The sequence below is a fragment of the Colossoma macropomum genome, unplaced genomic scaffold (genome assembly GCF_904425465.1).
Source record: "Colossoma macropomum unplaced genomic scaffold, Colossoma_macropomum, whole genome shotgun sequence".
In the NCBI taxonomy this organism is placed as follows: domain Eukaryota; kingdom Metazoa; phylum Chordata; class Actinopteri; order Characiformes; family Serrasalmidae; genus Colossoma; species Colossoma macropomum.
Genome location: NW_023494789.1, coordinates 32,079,335 through 32,097,011, shown reverse-complemented (window position 1 = coordinate 32,097,011; position 17,677 = coordinate 32,079,335). Strand labels below are relative to the sequence as shown.

The window sequence follows — 17,677 nt, the reverse complement described above, 5'->3', positions numbered from 1 at the left end:
AGCTTGATCTTGCAATGCCTTAATGATATTTTATTTTCTTTCTCCTTGTAATTTGTCCATCACAAATCTTATGAACATCAGTAGTCTTGTCATTATCGTTAGGACTAAGGAATTGGGTCAAATCAAGGTTCATTTTAGCTTTTAGCCTTGTCTTTAGGTTGTAGCAAAAAAAAAAAGAAAAGAAAAAAAAAATGTGGAGGCTGCTTTTTTATTTTTTCCCCACCTGGTTTTGTTATTACTTTACTGTGATGTCGAATCTAACAGAACTACTATTACTGAAGGAGGTCTGAGTTTGAAGAATTCTGGAAACTACAATACTGGATAAAAATCTCCTTGATAATTACTCAAATTACAGTAACCTCTAAAACTGCCCTGGACACCCCATTTATACAGTCCCAAAATCGCCACTGCATCTGAATCATTAAATGTCTTTTAGAAGTTTCCTTACAGAAAGTTATTATACTAAATGATTATGAATACAATGCCTGATACCTGGGACATTGTTTTACAATAGTTTTGGGAAGGTTTTGCCTTAAAACATATTTTTTCATATTCATTCATAGTATATAGATACATGGAAGAGCACTGTAAGACAAAACAGTAACCAATTTATTTTTTTCAGATTTGCCCTATTTAAACATTTTCATCATTATATTACAATGTGGGTTTACTGGTTGTTTTGGATAGCAAATGAATCCTGTGTGACTCCTCGTTCCTATCACCACCACTGCAAAGAAATATGAGTCAGCAAAGTGATCAAATTACTTTATTTACCTCCATATCATTGAATTATGCTGAAATTTTGAAAAATCTCTTTTTTGAAAAGACTCTTTGAAAGTAAGCGTTTACATGCATGTACAGACTTCTTAGTATGACTCACAGGTGGTGGAAGTGTAAACATATTTAGCTGCTGACTGACTTAACTTATGATAATCTGTACATTCTGAACAAAATGTAAGATTAATAGCTGTTCAACCTAATTTATATTATCACAAAAGCTTATTATGCGCTTTACTAAAGATCTGACACATTACACTGTAATTCATTTTTAGACATTAGAAACACATTTGGAGCACAATATTATTGTTGCATTTTCAAAAAGCCTGAATGAAAAGCTAATGATGGGGTACTGTTTCACTTGCGCAGGCTTGGCATTTCAATTGCTTTCTCTTGTTACCAGACTATTCAGAGGGAGCCCAAACCTACATTTCCTTTGCCTAGTGGCAACAAATAGGCTTCAGCTTGTCAGTCACACTTAGTCTGAAGTTTTGTTGACAGCGAGAGATGGCCTTAGGCAGGAACAGCACACAACTAAATCCACTACTGTGTTCAGTATTCCTCACACATTTTTAAAGAACATTCCTCTTCAAAAGAGCATTTTCTCCCATCACTGTTCGCTCAACAGGATTTATTTCATCTCAATAAAGGCTAAAAACATATAACTGGTAAAAAAAAAATATAAAATAAAACAAGTCCTTTCCATAAAACCCAGATTTAGAGAAAATCTGAAGAGCAAACATTTGTCTTAAATTGCTGTAATCAATTGTTACTGACCACATCTCTCAATTTATAAAAGCAAAGTAAGACACGTGTGCTTGTCTTCTAATTGAATATTGTCTTTCTCCTGGTTAAGGTAGGCTCTGAGTTGAGACTTTCTCTAGCTTAGTTAGACTCTGTTAGTTACAAGGCTGTCTTGTAGAACCCAGTGCTTAATTGTAATTACTAGTTTCAGGCCTTTTTCTCTAGGTGTCAATAATGACTTTCTGATTCTAGTATCTGAGCTCAGGACTGTCTTTCTCTCTCTCTAACCTATTGGTAACTAGCAAAGATACTTTCTCTGGATAGACAAAGCACTTTTTGTAAGTCGCTCTGGATAAGAGTGTCTGCTAAATGCTGTAAATGTAAATGTAAATGTAATTTGAGGTTAAAGGACATGGTACCTTCAAAGGCAGCAGTATGAGCAATATTTGAAATATATTATTGCTGTCCAGACAAAACCTTGTATCTCCATTTTTGTTGTTTTTTATTATTGTTACTTGAAAATACAAGCTGCATTTTGCATTGCATGGATGTCCTAATTAATGGACCAACAGAAACATTTCCAAATCACTTCAAGTCTTTTTACATTCTTCCATTTAAGGTTAGGAAGGTTTTTCCTTCTTTTGTAAAGTTACCAATTTGGAGACATGAACTTTTGTTCTGACAGCGATTATATGGACCTGGAGAACTTTCAAATTCATATCTTTCAACCAAATGTTCTAAATCGGGTTCTTTACATACTAAGCCTTATTATCCAGTAACTACAAGGACTTCAAAAAACTTTGGGCCTGTCGGCGGGCCCTGGCCATGCAAGGGGTTAAAGGGTTCAAGGGTTCTTTAAGATATATAGAACAATGACAAAACGAAGAAACATCTGATTGCTGAAATAGTTGATGATTGAGAACATAACGTATATGGTTATTTAAAGAACCTTTTGAAAAATGGTTCTATGAAGCGCCAAAATGGCTCCACTATTGTTACACATAATCTTATTTTGGCACTATATAAAACCCTTTCTGTCAATGGTTTAAGACATAAAGGGGAACATTTTTTTCAAAAATTCCTGCATAATTCAAATGCTGAGATGTAAACAAAGTCATTTAGGTGCAATCTACAGACAATTTGTGATTTGTGTACTACACAAATTTAGGCATTTTATTTGCTACCCAAAATGACCGGTGAGTTTTTATATGTAAAAATGAATGCCCTTTAATAATAAATGTTTAATCTCGAAACTATCATAACACAATGGCAATGCCATTCATAACCATTTCATTTCATGCAGTAATTTCCTGTGAGGGGGCCTGTAGAGGCATTAAACTCTTCAGACGTCTGGTTCCTATCACCACTACTGTGAACAGTTCTGACAAGCAGTTCCTCAAGAAATTAGCGTTTTACATCAAACCACTTTAAATGACTTCGTTTACATTGTAACCGTTTAATTACGCATGAAAGATCTGTAGAAATCTTCTTTACCAGCACTCAATTCATTTTATGGCACATGTTCAATGTAACTAAGGGGAAAGATAATGTGAAAGCATTCCAGTTTCTCACCATCCTCACGGGATTTCTGGATGAAGGCGTCAACACCACTTTCCCCATAATTTCCCTCAGAGGCTACAGTGGAGACGTAGTTCCAGCCCATAAAGCGTACGATGTCCACCATGGCCTGGGCCTGGTAGGTGTCTGGAGGAACCACTCGAGAGAAGAAATCATACCGTGTGTTGTCACTCAACTCTGGTGCTGTTGAAGCGTAGCTCACCTGGGGGATCTGTGGAGGAGTGGACAGACAGTCTTAAAAGCACAATTCCCACAAATCCTGCTGAGCGTTCACAGCAAAAGTACTCAGCGGTGTTGAATTAACACCTATAACGTGGAATTAACACCTACAGTGTTCTTTTAGGTCCAGATGGACGTAAATGAACCCTATACGAGTTAATTCAGCTGCAGGGATTTTGCTGTGTACTTCTGACAGGCTGCAATATGGCATCATGGAAAGAATCACACATCCCACTGAGGCTGCTCTTGTGGAGCTGTATGTGGTCTCCTAAAGACTGCAGGGAGCGAGGCAGTCCATTCAGAGATAACATACTTGAGCCCAGCTACTTCCATACAGGTCAACAGCAGCTATTATTTGTACAGCTGTAAGGATCAAAATGTTTTCCTTTGGCGTATGGTGGAGAAAAATCACAGTTCCTTTAAAAATATTTGTGACACCATTGCTGAGACTTCTGTGTTATTCCAAACCAACATATTGATATCAAAGCTATACATACCTCTTCACTCCAGAGATATGTTCAAACATGCTGTTAAATATTCTCTCAGAGCTTTGTGGAAAGAAGGCCTGCTTTAAATATTAGCAACACTAGCTGACTCAAAGAGACTGAAAACGTGAGACAGAATCCGCTTCAAATTCTTCCGTACCTGCATGCTATAAGGGGTAAATGATGCTTTATATAGTCCATGGAAAAGCTCATTAGTATACTGCTTAATACAGCAATTCTTCATTAGTATACTAACATATTTACCTCCTTCTTTCTGTGATGCTCCTGAATCTATTATTTCTGAATGTCACTGAACTAATTTCAGCCACCCTGCTGAATTTTGTATCATTCTTCACTTATGATGGCTTAATAATCAGCTATGCAGTGAAAGAAACAGGAGATTGCTTTGAACCTTCCTTTTCTGTCCACTGACCTCAAAGAGTGTTTTTGATGAAGGTACAGAAGGTTACAGGTGTTGACATGCCTTAGATCTGCACATCATTTTAAAATTTAAAATAAGAATTCTTGGACAGCTGGTGCACAGAAAGGCATCTAATGATAGCAACAGTTATCCGAAATAAATGTCTCCATGTCTCAGCATGTGAATACTCAAGGCTCTGAACATGAATATCTTTGCATAAATGTATATGATTAGAGCATCCTGCCACTCCATTATGAACCACTCTTAAAGCAGAGTGTATAACTTTACAGTTCAAGATCAACATCTCTAACCAAATTTCTCCACACTCACTTTAGGAAAGGTGAATATATTTTTGTGGTAACACTAATGATAGTTTAATAATGATAGTTTATAGGCATCTATTAGCTAAACTAATAGGGTTTAACTAATATTTACAATTATTCATCATTAATTAACATACTAATATATTACTTTGTAAGACACATACTTAATCATGTTTTACAAATGACTTATTAAGTTAAATGTACATTATCTATAACATTTTTGCAGCTGCTAATCTACAGTGTCTTCCTGGCTCCACCCTCTCCAGTCTCCTCCCAGGTAACCCCGCCTTGTAATCAGTGTTTCCTACTTTTGCATACAGGACTGTTTATTGATGTTGTCTATAAACTAATATCTCTGATTTTAGTGTACAGGACTGTTTTTTGACGTCTATAGACTAATATCTCTGATTTTAGTGTATAGGACTGTTTATTGTAATCTGTATTGATTTTTGGACTAATAGCTCCTAATCTTGTGTACAGGAATATTTATTAGTGCTGTTTATGGACTAATATCTCTTAATCTAGTGTATAGGACTTTGTAATAATGTTGTTTATAGGCTAATATCTCCGCTTTTAGTGTATAGGACTTTGTATTGGTGTTTTTATGGACTAATATTTCCTATTCTAGTGTATAGGAATGTTTGTTGATGTTGTTTATGGACTAGTGTCTCCTATTCTAGTATATAGGACTTTTTAATGATGTTTATAGATGAACATATCTGATTAAACTGCATAGAACTGTTCATTAGTGTTATCAATGGACTGATATCTCCTATTCTAGTGTATAGGAATGTTTATTGATCTTTATAGACTAACATATCTGATTCAACGGCATATAACTGTTTCTTAGTGTTATTTATGGACTAATGTCTCCTATTCTAGTGTATAGAAATTTTTGTTGATGTTTATGGACTAATATCTCCTATTCTAGTATTTAGGACTTTTTGTTAATGTTGTTTATAGACTAATATCTGTGATTCTAGTGTGTTTATTGGTGTTTTTATTGAAGAACATTTCCTATGTTAGAGTACAGGAATGTTTATTGATGCTGTTAATGGACTAATATATCCTTTTCTGGCATAAAGGACTTTTTATTGATGTTGTTTATAGACAAACATGTGATTCAACTGTACAGAACTGTTTCTTAGTGTTATTTATGGACTAATCTCCTATTCTAGTGTATAGGAATGGTTGTTGATGTTTATGGACTAAAATCTCCTCTTCTAGTGTATAGGAATGTTCATTGATGTTTATGGACTAATATCTCCTAGTGTAGTGTTAAGGAGCTTGTGTTGATATTGTTTATACACTAATATCTCTGATTCAAATACATAAAACTGTTTATTGATGTTGATCATAGACTAATATATCCTATTCTAGTGTAATGGACTATTTATTTATGTTGTTTATAGAGTCATATACTATTTAATAGGGCTGTTTTTTATGTTGTTTTTGGAATAATGTATATGTATCTATAGAACTGTTAATTGATGATGTTTATGGACATATATGTCCTATTATAGTCCTAATTATGTTTACCACATCATTTAGAGGCCTATATTTTTTAGTAGTCTTTTTATTGCCACATTTAACCATCAGCCAGGATGAATCATTTTTAGATGTATTTTGTAAATACCCATATACTATATTTACTAATAGTGGATCTGAATTTTGATCGATTCATCATTAATTCATTATAAAGCAGTAGCATGGATGTGTGTATACATGTCAAATTAGACATATATTATCATATGTTACTTTATGATGCTAATTCATATGTTACTTTATAACCTTATAATGATTAAATTCCTAGTTAGTACTTGACTTATTAATTATGAAGTAGAATCCCATTCCCTTCCTTAGAAAATAATCGCTTTTTGTTATCATTCATATAAATTGTTATCATTATATTTATGTATTAATATTGCATTACACAAGCAAAGGTTCAGTTGCTGTACTGAGAATCATGGTGGAACCACTGTTCACAGCCGGAGGTTTCAGCAGTTTGCAGACATTGGGTGAATTATGCATTAACTAATTTGAAACAAATATTTCCCCTCCACTCTATAACGGAGATGTTCAATTGCTGTTGTTTACTCTGATAGGAGATACAATTTTCACATCTGTCAGTGTCAGGCTAAGTGGTGCAGCAAATGGCTGAGCAGTGAGAATGGAATGTCAAAAATGTTGCATAATCACTGAAGAGAATGGATTGATCCTGTGCTAGGCAACAACGCCAGCCTGGAGAGCAGGGTTACAGACCAACATCGAAATCCAATCCCATAAACCGGCACCAATTTCATTTCATTTTCACATAGTGTCTAAGCAGAGGAAAGCAGCACCCTATATTTCTACATATAGAGCACCACCCTGATGCTGAATTTAATACATTTGTTTTTATCTAAAGTTCAAACAGAATCACAAAAATATTGAAATGTAATTTTATAAAATATTACTGTCAGGTATAAAAATATATAATAATTAGAATATCAAGATGTTAATACATGCTTAAATATACAGGGGCAGGTTTACTAACATTTTGCATCATCACAAACCCTTTTTTGGTGTTAAATATTGGCTATTGGGATTTACTAACTAGGCGCTACAGCCCTTTTGCACCTATAATAACATCACAGGGGTGGTTGCTGCTCTTTTGCCTCATTGCATATGCATTTACAGGAGCTTCCTCTCAAAGTGCAATGCATGAAGATTATAATGCATTATTATATTATAATGAAGCACTTAATCAACTAACATGGCTGCCATTGTTTGAGGTCAAACAGAAAGAGTTTTTCAAATAAGTTTATTTATTTTCAGTGAAAAAACACCTGTAAATGCATGCCAGGTCATATTATTTCTAATTTTGATGATGGAAATTATTTTATTTTCTGCTTTGAAACATATGTTCATTTTTGGCTGGTGGGATAAACTGAACTTGAGTTCTGTGCTGACATTATATTCATCTGATATTGCAAAAACCAAATAGTTTTTAGAAAAGTGATAAAACTTTTGGTATGTTTTACACTCAGCAATGTGTCTTAAGGTCATCCTTTGGCTAAATAATGTTTTGAAAGTTTTCTGTTTCATACTACTGTTAAAAGCACATATTGAAACTGTTCTGGCTGTGTAATAACTGCTTTACTAAAGCTACTTGTTTCTCCATTAAATTATGTGTGCTGAGGCTTCTGAGCACTGTGGGAAAAATCACAATCCTTTGATAATATGCACAGAGCAAAGAGCTTACATTCACACTGTAATCTAGAATATTTATAATATCCCATGGTTTGCAACAACTTGCACTCAACACAGAACTCCAGTTCAGTTCATCCCACCCATTTGAAATGAATGTTTCAATACAGAATGTGAAAAATAATTACATATTGTCTCAAATGTCTGACCTTATAAAATGAAGTCATATTTTCTAAAAAATTAATATGCATTTTGTTGAAATAATCACATTCATTCTCGATGAGCAATAAGTAATTTTTTCACTTCTTATTAAGTCAACATTTTGAGGAAAAAAGTCATTATTTTGACCTAATGTTACAATGTAAACAGATTCAGGAAAGGATAAAAAATATTTTTGTCCTAATTGGATGAAACGGGTTTTCACACTAAAAGCACATAACCCAAATACATATTGTGTCATTTGTTAATTACCAAGTTGCGCTTGTGTTCATTTGCATAGACTTTATTAGTAGATCACCTGCTGAACTGAACTTTTTGTCTGTAAACATTTATTTTTTGAGAAAACACTAACATTAGAAGAAATACAAATAACATTATTACAAAAAATAGTGATATCATTGTTTTCATTTAACCATTTCCAAACCTCTCCTTGTGGCAGCCTGTAATTATTTGAAGTTATCACCCAACACCTATTTTGGCTAATCAATGCTTCATTAAATAAGGTGTGCCAGTGATGGAATTTAATAAACCTTAATAGGTATTTATATGGAATATAGATAGAATGTGAAATTGCAGCCATTCTCCGAAGCTGAAGCCTCATAAGCAGACTACAATGCTTAGTAGAATTCTTGTCTTCATTAGAAGACCACTGCTGAGAACCGTCCATCAAACATGTACCATGCTGGCTATAAAGTCACACTGCATAGCCTAACGAGGCCATTCACATTACTGATGAACCCTTCCTGACATCCACAGAGGCTTTCAGACTCTGAATGTGTCCAACTTCAAGTTGTGAAGCAATGAAATTGATCTGTCAGTGTAATGGCAAGGCAGCGCACAATGACTGACAGAAAGTGAGGAGCTCTCGCCATGTACGTCTACAATATGGGTAGATGAAATGTTTAGGTGTTATGAAAATTGTGCCCCTTGACAGGTTTCCTTTCTGCTAAATAACAGTTTAGAGAACACACACATGCAGTTAGCAGAAGTTAAGGTTTGATTTTATAGCTAAAGCATCTTTAACAAACAAGCTGGAATCATCCGTCAGAGATAGTCTCAATACAATAATGTTTTATAGCACCCACTGAGTGTTTTTATAATATTTTTTACCTCTCATATGTGACCTTTGAGAATGTAGCAGTGCATTGCACCCTGAAAATGGCATCTATTCATGCATCCAAATTTTGTGTCTCTGCTGTATTGGCAATCATGCTGTCCTCATTGTAACCCTCAGTGGTATAACGTTGAATCTGGACATGCAGGTTTTGGTGAATCAGAATATTCTTATATTCAGAATAGTTTCTAAGGGCTTGACTGAAAAATAGGAAATATTTTGGGGATCATGACAGGAAGGCCCAAGACTGGGGAGATAGGTGGAGCCTTGAATCCCAAAAAGCTTCAATGAATTGTTTTAATGTGGTTCAAAATGCACTTTCAGCAACCAAAACAACATTTTCTACCAATGAACTTAATGATTTTTACTGGAAGTGATTAGAGCCTTAATGTATGATTGCCATATCAAAACTTCATAACTCCAATTCTTTTGAAAGCACCATGCAATTTACATTAAGTGAGCATTTTATGATGAATGGACAATCAAAATGACTGAAATGTGATTATATTAATGTACTCCAAAGGTAGCTTTTGTCTTCTCTTAGATAGTTACTGTTGCAGAGATTTGGGGTTTTGTTACAACAGTGATGTTGTTACAAAGAACAACTGAATAAGATGAAGTTCTATATTTAACTGCTTTTTGAGAAATAATGGGCTTACTCCAAACCCCACCACAACACAGCCTAACCACACAGAGGCTGTGCCTCTATTGTACTTATCTGAATACGACTGCACTAAACAGTATGTTCAAAATAGCAATGGCAATATTTGACATAGTATTTAATAGAGTATATAGGGTTTGGCCACAGTCTCAGAACACACCCACCAAGCAACTGAAAATCTCTGTGCACATCCCCACATGTGACATTGAGCAAACGAGAGAAGGAGAGAGAGAGAGAGAGAGAGAGAGAGAGAGAGAGAGAGAGAGAGAGAGAGAGAGAGACATAACGGCAGGACTAGAATGGCACTTTAGGTGCTTCAATTAATGGAATGCATTTTAACAGTTTTAACGTCTGGTCAAGACTACCAATTAGACAACAGAGCTCAAAACCGGTCTATCCAGTCCAACACCAGATACCTTGCAAACCTAAGTCGATAAAAATGTATATTACACTTTGCTATTAGAAAACACAAGTGCCTTAATATGAGCGCATTACCAAGGATGTATTGTTAAGGTGATTGAGAAGTCAAAGGTAGCACAGCTTTATTGCTAAATAGGCTTAACTGCTCTAGTTGATGTCAGCAAAGTCTAGAAATAGTTTGGCACATTTTCCACTGAGTGAAAAAAAACCTTGTGTTGAAGACAATGAGTGTTTTTTCAGCCTGCATTGTGCTAGTTACCTCTAGTGTTAGTGTTAGTGTAGGCTCATTAGCTCATCTGAAGAGGCAACTTCTGTTATTTATCAGGCTTTGAAACCTAACTTACCTTGGCTAGTTTTGAATAATAAAACATTAATTTGAACACAAAACATGCTAAAACATCACATGTATTCCTCTTTATGCTGCTAGATGTACTACTATTATGCTACTGAATTTTTTAGCAGCTTAATACATACCAGTACTATCACCTAAGAAGTAGGCCAAAGGTCCTTTGTCCTATGTTAATTCCAGCATAGTGTTTTTTTTCTATCCCCATAGTTATCTCAATATCCTTTCATTACCTGGTATGAATGCTCAAACATCAAAAGTAGTCGGAATGCTCATCTCTAGTAATGTCCTCAGAGACATCAGGATCATTTTTCAAGCTTTTAAAGCTTTCAGAATGTCTTGAGACATCAGCATTGGAGCGGGGGAGTGACTGTCTGGGCTGCCTGTTTTATTGAAGACAGAAACAGGTCAGATGAAAGAAAACAAACTGCAGGTGTGAAAATAGCCTATATAGAAATATATGCTCATCTAGTACACCGACATGGTATGACAGAATATTGCGTACGCTTGAGTGTTTAAAAGGATATAGCACTTTATGGCCTCGAGGCCCAGGGTCAAGTAATCACACTACAGCACTTCTATGCATTACTGTAGTGGTGAGCTTCACTTCTAGCAGTGCCCAAAGAAAATTTGGACCTTATTCTGTGGAAGTGATGAATGAGAAATCTTTAAGGTCAGACTAGTGATCAGAGGTAATATGTAGGGGTTAGGCGGGGCAGGAAAGGAAGGGGAGTATTTGTCGGTTCATTATCTGCTCCGAGCAGCATGGCTCCGGCAAGCAGCATGGCAGGAGAGGAGCTTATCGAGTGTCAGGGTCAGAGGGGTTTGGATATAATCACTACAGCAGCCTCGAGGCCACCATGCAGCTCGCTGAAGCCCGAGGCAAGCTGGGACCAAGAAACGCACCTGGAGCTCCATCCCACTTTTTCTTGTCTAAATAAATACAGGCCCGTCAAAATAATAAAGCACAGTCTGCCAACTGGCTGACAATAGGTTAGTGAAAGAAAATGAGGGGGAATAAATAAATTATGGGGGATGCAGGGGTATTTCCATCAGAAAAAAAATGACTAAGTGGTTATTTATTTTCTGCATTTCGCTGCCTTTCTGGGAAAATTCTCAATAATTTCTCAGAGGCAATCTGAGGTATTCTTGCTCAAGTCTTGACATTTCTTTAAACAAGACAAACAAAAATGTCCATATCTTGTGATAAGTACTGTGATATAATTACCACAATCAGTGTTTACTGTTCTCACTAGGCAAGGATATATGAATTGGTTTCATATTTACACATTTTACTTGGCTTGAATTTTAACTTCACATTGTAATTGCAGATGATTACAGCTGGCATTTTGCCCACAAACATTTTATTCCAAAGCCAACAATTCTGAGCATCAGACAACAATTCTGAGTGTTGTATGATACATTTGTAATCCACAAAAGTCAAGCATAGCCTGAAGTAAAAGTTTCTAAATTGTTCTTGGCTTGGATGTACAGTTCTAGAACAACCTCTAATTAGTATAAAATCTATCCAATAAATGAAAATGACTAAACCACAGAGTCATACACTTACAAACCTTAATTCCAAAAAAGCTGGTACAGTGTGTGGAATGCTAACAAATCCATTAAATTGGAAACTGTGTTACATCAGCTTTGCTTTTGACAACACTTAATTGTAATGATATTGATCCAGTTTTGCCAAAATGGTGCCAAAAATGGTTACTACCAAAAAAACTACCAAAATGGTTTAAGGACCCTTTCAGGAAAAGGAAAAAAAAGGTCAAGAAAAAGATTTTATTCCAAGTAACTTTGGAGTATTTCTATTGGTTTGTTCATAATTAAAATTTAACTCAGTTTAAAGAGCAGCTGGTATATCCAAATTCTGAAAAAAAATGAAGAAAAAAAAAGATTTAAAGTTTTGTCCCGACCACAGTGATATCTTGCTCCAAAAAGTGCATTTATCTTTCAGCATTAATTGTGCCTGCACAGATTAAATTACTCATGCCATGGGCACTTTTACACCCTCATACAATGACAGACCCTGGCTTTGTAACTCACTGTTCATTACATCCATAAACAATCTGAAAGGTTGGCTTGTCAGACCTCAATAACATTTCCACTTTGCATCAGTCCGTTTCAGATAAGCTCAAGGCCAGAGAAGTCAGTGGTCGTTCTGGATATTGTTGACATATGACTTCCTCTGTGCATAGTATTGTCTTAACTTGCATTATGCGAATACAGTGATGAACAGTGTTTATTGACAGTGGTTTATCAAAGTATTCCCAAGTCCATATGGCGATATCCATCACTGAAATGTGTTGGCTTTTACAGGCATTCAGGTGTGATTTCTGGCCTTGCTGCAAAGAGATTTCTCTGAAATCCCTGAATCTTTTGATAATATTATGTACCGTAGAGGGTGAAAAACCTAAAATCCTTGCAATCACTTGTGGAACACTGTTGGATTTATTCGCTGAGGCAAAGTGGCGAGCCTCAACCAGTTCTTCCTCATAAACAACTAAGATTTTCCTGGATGCTCCTTTTATACCAAAGCATGATTACATCACCTGTTTAGCATGGTTTTTGAACATTTGAACACGTTTAAACATGTTCCTAGTCTTAACTTGCTCCTGTCCCAACTTTTTTGGAACATGTTGCAGGCATCGACTTTAGAATGAGCATCCATTTACAAACAACAATGAAGTTGATAAGTCAAAATATTACATGTCTTGTCTTTGTATTGTTTTTGTTTAAACAAAGGTTAAAGTGGATTTACAAATCTCTGCTTTGTGCTTTCATTAGTATTTCATATACTGTCCCAACTTTTTGGGATTGAGGTTTGCAAAGTACAGTAAACAGGAGATTGATTCTTCAAACTTCAAAAAGTTTTACAAAAAAAGTTCTTTACATTTATATTTTGGCGGAGTTCCAACTTCACAATCCATTTATTTTTAATTCTGTAATTACATCATCAGCTACACATACCTTTGTAATTGTAAAATAAACAAGACAGCCCTGCAGTATTAGCATGTCTTATTAGGCTTATGAAGCATATTGAGGTAAAGCTATTACAAAGATGAACATTAAACCATTTTTAAACAGCTTTTGTCTACCACAGCCTGTGTGTAACTACTGTTGCTTATAGAAGGAAGTATCCAGTGGAAGGTAGTTCAAATTTGTGGACATAAACTACAGTAAACAGATCTTACCTGCAGCTTCTATACACTGAAAAGAAAGTTGCTTTGAATTTACTCGTACGTTGGTTTCACATCAGCACAATTAGTGTGGTTCATTTTACTTATTGATGGCAAGAATAGTGCTGATGTAATGTAATTTTATTCATGTTGAGCAGATGTACAAATTTGAATAAAGCAAATTCAAAGCAACGCAGTTCTTACAGATGGCACTTTGCTGTTAGACTACAGTTATGTTATGGTAAATAGTCCTTTTTTTGCAGGGCTCATTATAGCATCAGGCAGAGATGTTCTCAAGTCACTTCACGTGAGTCCGAGACGAGTCTCTGGTATGCAAATGCGAGTCAAGTCTCGAATCTCCAGTAGAGAATTTTAGTTGCATCTCTCCTGAAAGCAAGCATATATTGGTCCTCTGGCTCGATGAGGTAGGCCCCCTGCTGACTGTATGCCACTGCTGGACAACTTTTGGACTGAGATTAACATCCGGCTTGCAGGGTCTAACTTATTTTAATCTCTTCAGACTTTTTGAAGCCAGCCCTTTATTTTAAGAAATAAACTACAACAAACATTATAAACAACCAAGAATTTGAATGTCTAGGCCTGATAAATGAATTTGTTGAGAATGTTGTTGCTGATGCCGTACTAGATTGGTTACAGCTGTCTTGCTTGTATAATGAACTGTATGCTTGGAGGCAGTGGCTCCGCTCTCATAAACATGACGAACCGCCAGGAGAAGCCAAGTGCCTTTCTAACAAGCTGCTTCAGGTGAAGACAGATACTCAACAGTCAACAGACAGATACAGAAACTTCTCTGATACAGTAACATGAACATCCCTTTGCTAGCTAAATGCATGTCTTTTCTTATATATTGTAAACATGTACCTTGCTTTTTCTCAAGTAATGCAAAAGTACTTTAGATTAAACTGAGTTTTTTAAAAAGAAGGAAGGATCTTTATAGCAGGGACACTACTGAAGAGAGTCTAAAAAGAAAAAGCAAACATTCTAAAAAGGACAGAAACTGAGAAATAAATGTATTGTGTATGTGTGTGTGTCATTTTTAACTATACTGATTTTAGGAGTAGACATAAATCTTAATCCGAATTATATCTAGCTTTTTTAGACTTAACTGAAATTACTTAAGCCAATTTATGAAGGACAAATACAACCCCATTTCCAAAAAAAAGTTGGGACGCTGTGCAAAATGTAAATAAAAACAGAATGCAACAATGTGCAAAACACTTAAACCCCATATTTAATTTTAAATACTACAAAGACAACATATCAAATGCTATAAACGTTATTGGTTTTTGACAAATATATGCCTCTTTTGAATGTGATGTCAGCAACATATTCCAAAAAAGTTGGGGCAGGGGCATGTTTACCAATGTGTTGAATCACCTCTTCTTTTAACAACACTCTGTAAGCATTTGTGAACTGAGTAGACTGACTGCTGTAGTTTTGGAAGTGAAATGTTTTCTCATTCTTGCTTGATAGAGGATTTTAGCTGCTCAACAGTTTGGAGTCTCCTTTGTCATATTTTTCGCTTCATAATGCGCCAAATGTTTTCAGTGGGTGACAGGTCTGGACTGCAGGTAGGCCAATTTAGCAACTTGACTCTTTTATTACAGAGCCATACTGCTGTAATACGTGCAGAATGTGGTTTGACATTGTCTCGCTGAAATAATCAAGGCCTTCCCTGAAAAAGACATCATCTGTATGGCAGCATATGTTGCTCCAAAACCTGTAAATATCGTTCAGTCTTAATGCTGCCTTCACAGAGGTGCAAGTCACCCATGCCATGTGCACTAATGCCCCCATCATACCATCATGGATGCTGGCTTTTAAACTGTGACTGATAACAAGCCAGATGGTTCCTCTCCTCTTTAGCCCAGAGGATGCAGCATCAATGATTTCCAAAAAGCATTTAAAATTTTGAATCTTCAGACGACAAGACACTTTTCTACTAGCTCAGGCCCAGAGAAGGCAGTAGCGTTTCTGGGGCCTATTTATGTATGCTTTCTTCTTTGTATGTTAAAGTTTTAACTTGCATTTGTGATGAACTGTGTTCACAGACAGTGGTTTTTTTAGAAGTGTTCCTGAGCCCATGCAGTGGTTTCGACTACAGAATCGTGTCTGTTTTTAATGCAGTGCCATTTGAGGGCCTGAGGATCACTGTCAGAAAATATTGGTTTTCAGCCTTGTCTCTTACATACAGAGATTTATCTGGTTTTTCTTAATCTTTTAATGATATTATGCACCATAGATTATGAGTTCTTTGGTATTTTACATTGAGAAAAGTTCTTTTTGTTGCACTATTGGCTTGTGCAGTCTTTCCCAGAGTGGTGAACCCCTGCCCATCTTTACTACTGGAAGACTCAGCCTCTCTGCAAGGCTCTTTTATACCCAAATTCAACATGGGCATATATTTAAAAAACAAAACAAAAAAAAAAAACAATGAAATTTCTCAGTTTCAACTTTTAATATGTTGTCTTTGTACTGTTGTCAATGAAATATAATGTGCAAATGATTTGTAAAAACAGAATTGTATTCTGTTTTTATTTACATTTTGCACAGCGCCCAACTTTTTTGGAAATGGGGTTGTATATAAAATAATGTAAATAAAGGAGAAAGAAAGAAAAAAAGAGTAAGTAAATTTGATGCAGGGAAAGTAGTGGTGAAAAAGCCAGTGCACCACTGGTGGCAGTTGCCAGCAGGCTGCCAGCTCTGCCTTCAGTGGGCCAACAATGGCCCGCAACCTGCATGCTATCTGGGTCATTATATGCTGCTGGCATTGCTTTGTACAATAGAAAACCCCTAGCAGCCCACAGCGGTGTTGAGTTCGATGCGGCTTCAAATAATAAGCCTTTCATTAGAGAAATAACTTTGGTCAGAATGACAGAACTAAAGTGCTACAAAGGAGGGATGTACAATATCTTAAAATAGCTGGTTAGTCTGTAATTTGTACAGCCATCATGCTAGCCTGCTAACCTAAAGCTAAACTAGTTTTAAAGGAACAAGATCTGTAATTTACTAAAACGTCAGCCAAACTAGTTGACAACATACTAGGGGCAGTCGTGGGCTGGAGGTTAGGGAACTGGCCTTGTGACAGGAAGGTTGCCGGTGCAATCCCCTGAGCAAGGCACCTAACCTCCAGTTGTTTTCAGGGTGCTGTGGATAGGACTGCCCACCACTTGGGCAAGTGTGCTCACTGCCCTCTAGTGTGTGTCCATTCACTAGTGTGTATGTGGGTGTTTCACTGCACAGATGGGTTAAATGCGGAGGTGAATTTCCCCTTTGTGGGATTAATAAAGGGTAACTTAACATACTTGCTATCTAGACTACATGCTTGTCTACCGTTTGAAGCTGTTTTGCCTCTTTAGTTTTAACACTGCATTAACTGCAGTTGCGGCATACTGCATTTTGCACTTCACTCTGTCAATCAGAGTCATTTTAGTAATAAAAGGCTCATTATTTGAAACCATATCAAACCTCATGACGCTGCAAGCTGCAGGAGCATGGCACTGCAGGAATGCATCTTCATAGCAAAACTGACAGGCAAAGTACCACATGGAAGGTTGGAAACTAAAAGTCTTATTCTTTAACCGCATTAAGGTTGGCAGTCCTAATTCAATTGGTTTTTGAATCTGCTATACAATATTTTGAGCTGCAGCCTTACAAAAGATATGCAGACTGGTGGAAGTCACAGGTAAAATCAAAGCACAATATGTTACTGCCTGAGATCAGGTCATTCTGCTAGCTCTCGATATATCCATGCCTTCACTGGTGTCATATTGGTGTTATTTTTGTAACTGGGAATTTTTATCACCACCCTTCACACATTTTTATTTTCCACTCCATTTTCTCAGAGTAAAGGCGAGGATTTCATGACGAGACAGTACCCTAAATTAGCGAGGCGTTTGCATCTAGCAAAGAATTTTTGTTCTTCACTCACTGCTCACATTGAACACTTTAACCCACATTTTACTTTGGCTG

General features: G+C 36.2%; 1 protein-coding gene across 1 annotated transcript in view; it reads right to left on the bottom strand.

Annotated features, from left to right (window-relative positions):
- The window catches only part of LOC118808374 (metabotropic glutamate receptor 4-like), a 201,215-nt gene that overhangs the window by 53,986 nt on the left and 129,552 nt on the right, over positions 1-17,677 (bottom strand). The window contains exon 3 of the mRNA XM_036570999.1: positions 3,094-3,310. Coding sequence (XP_036426892.1) covers positions 3,094-3,310 — 217 coding nt within the window. The remainder of the gene's footprint in view (positions 1-3,093; positions 3,311-17,677) is intronic.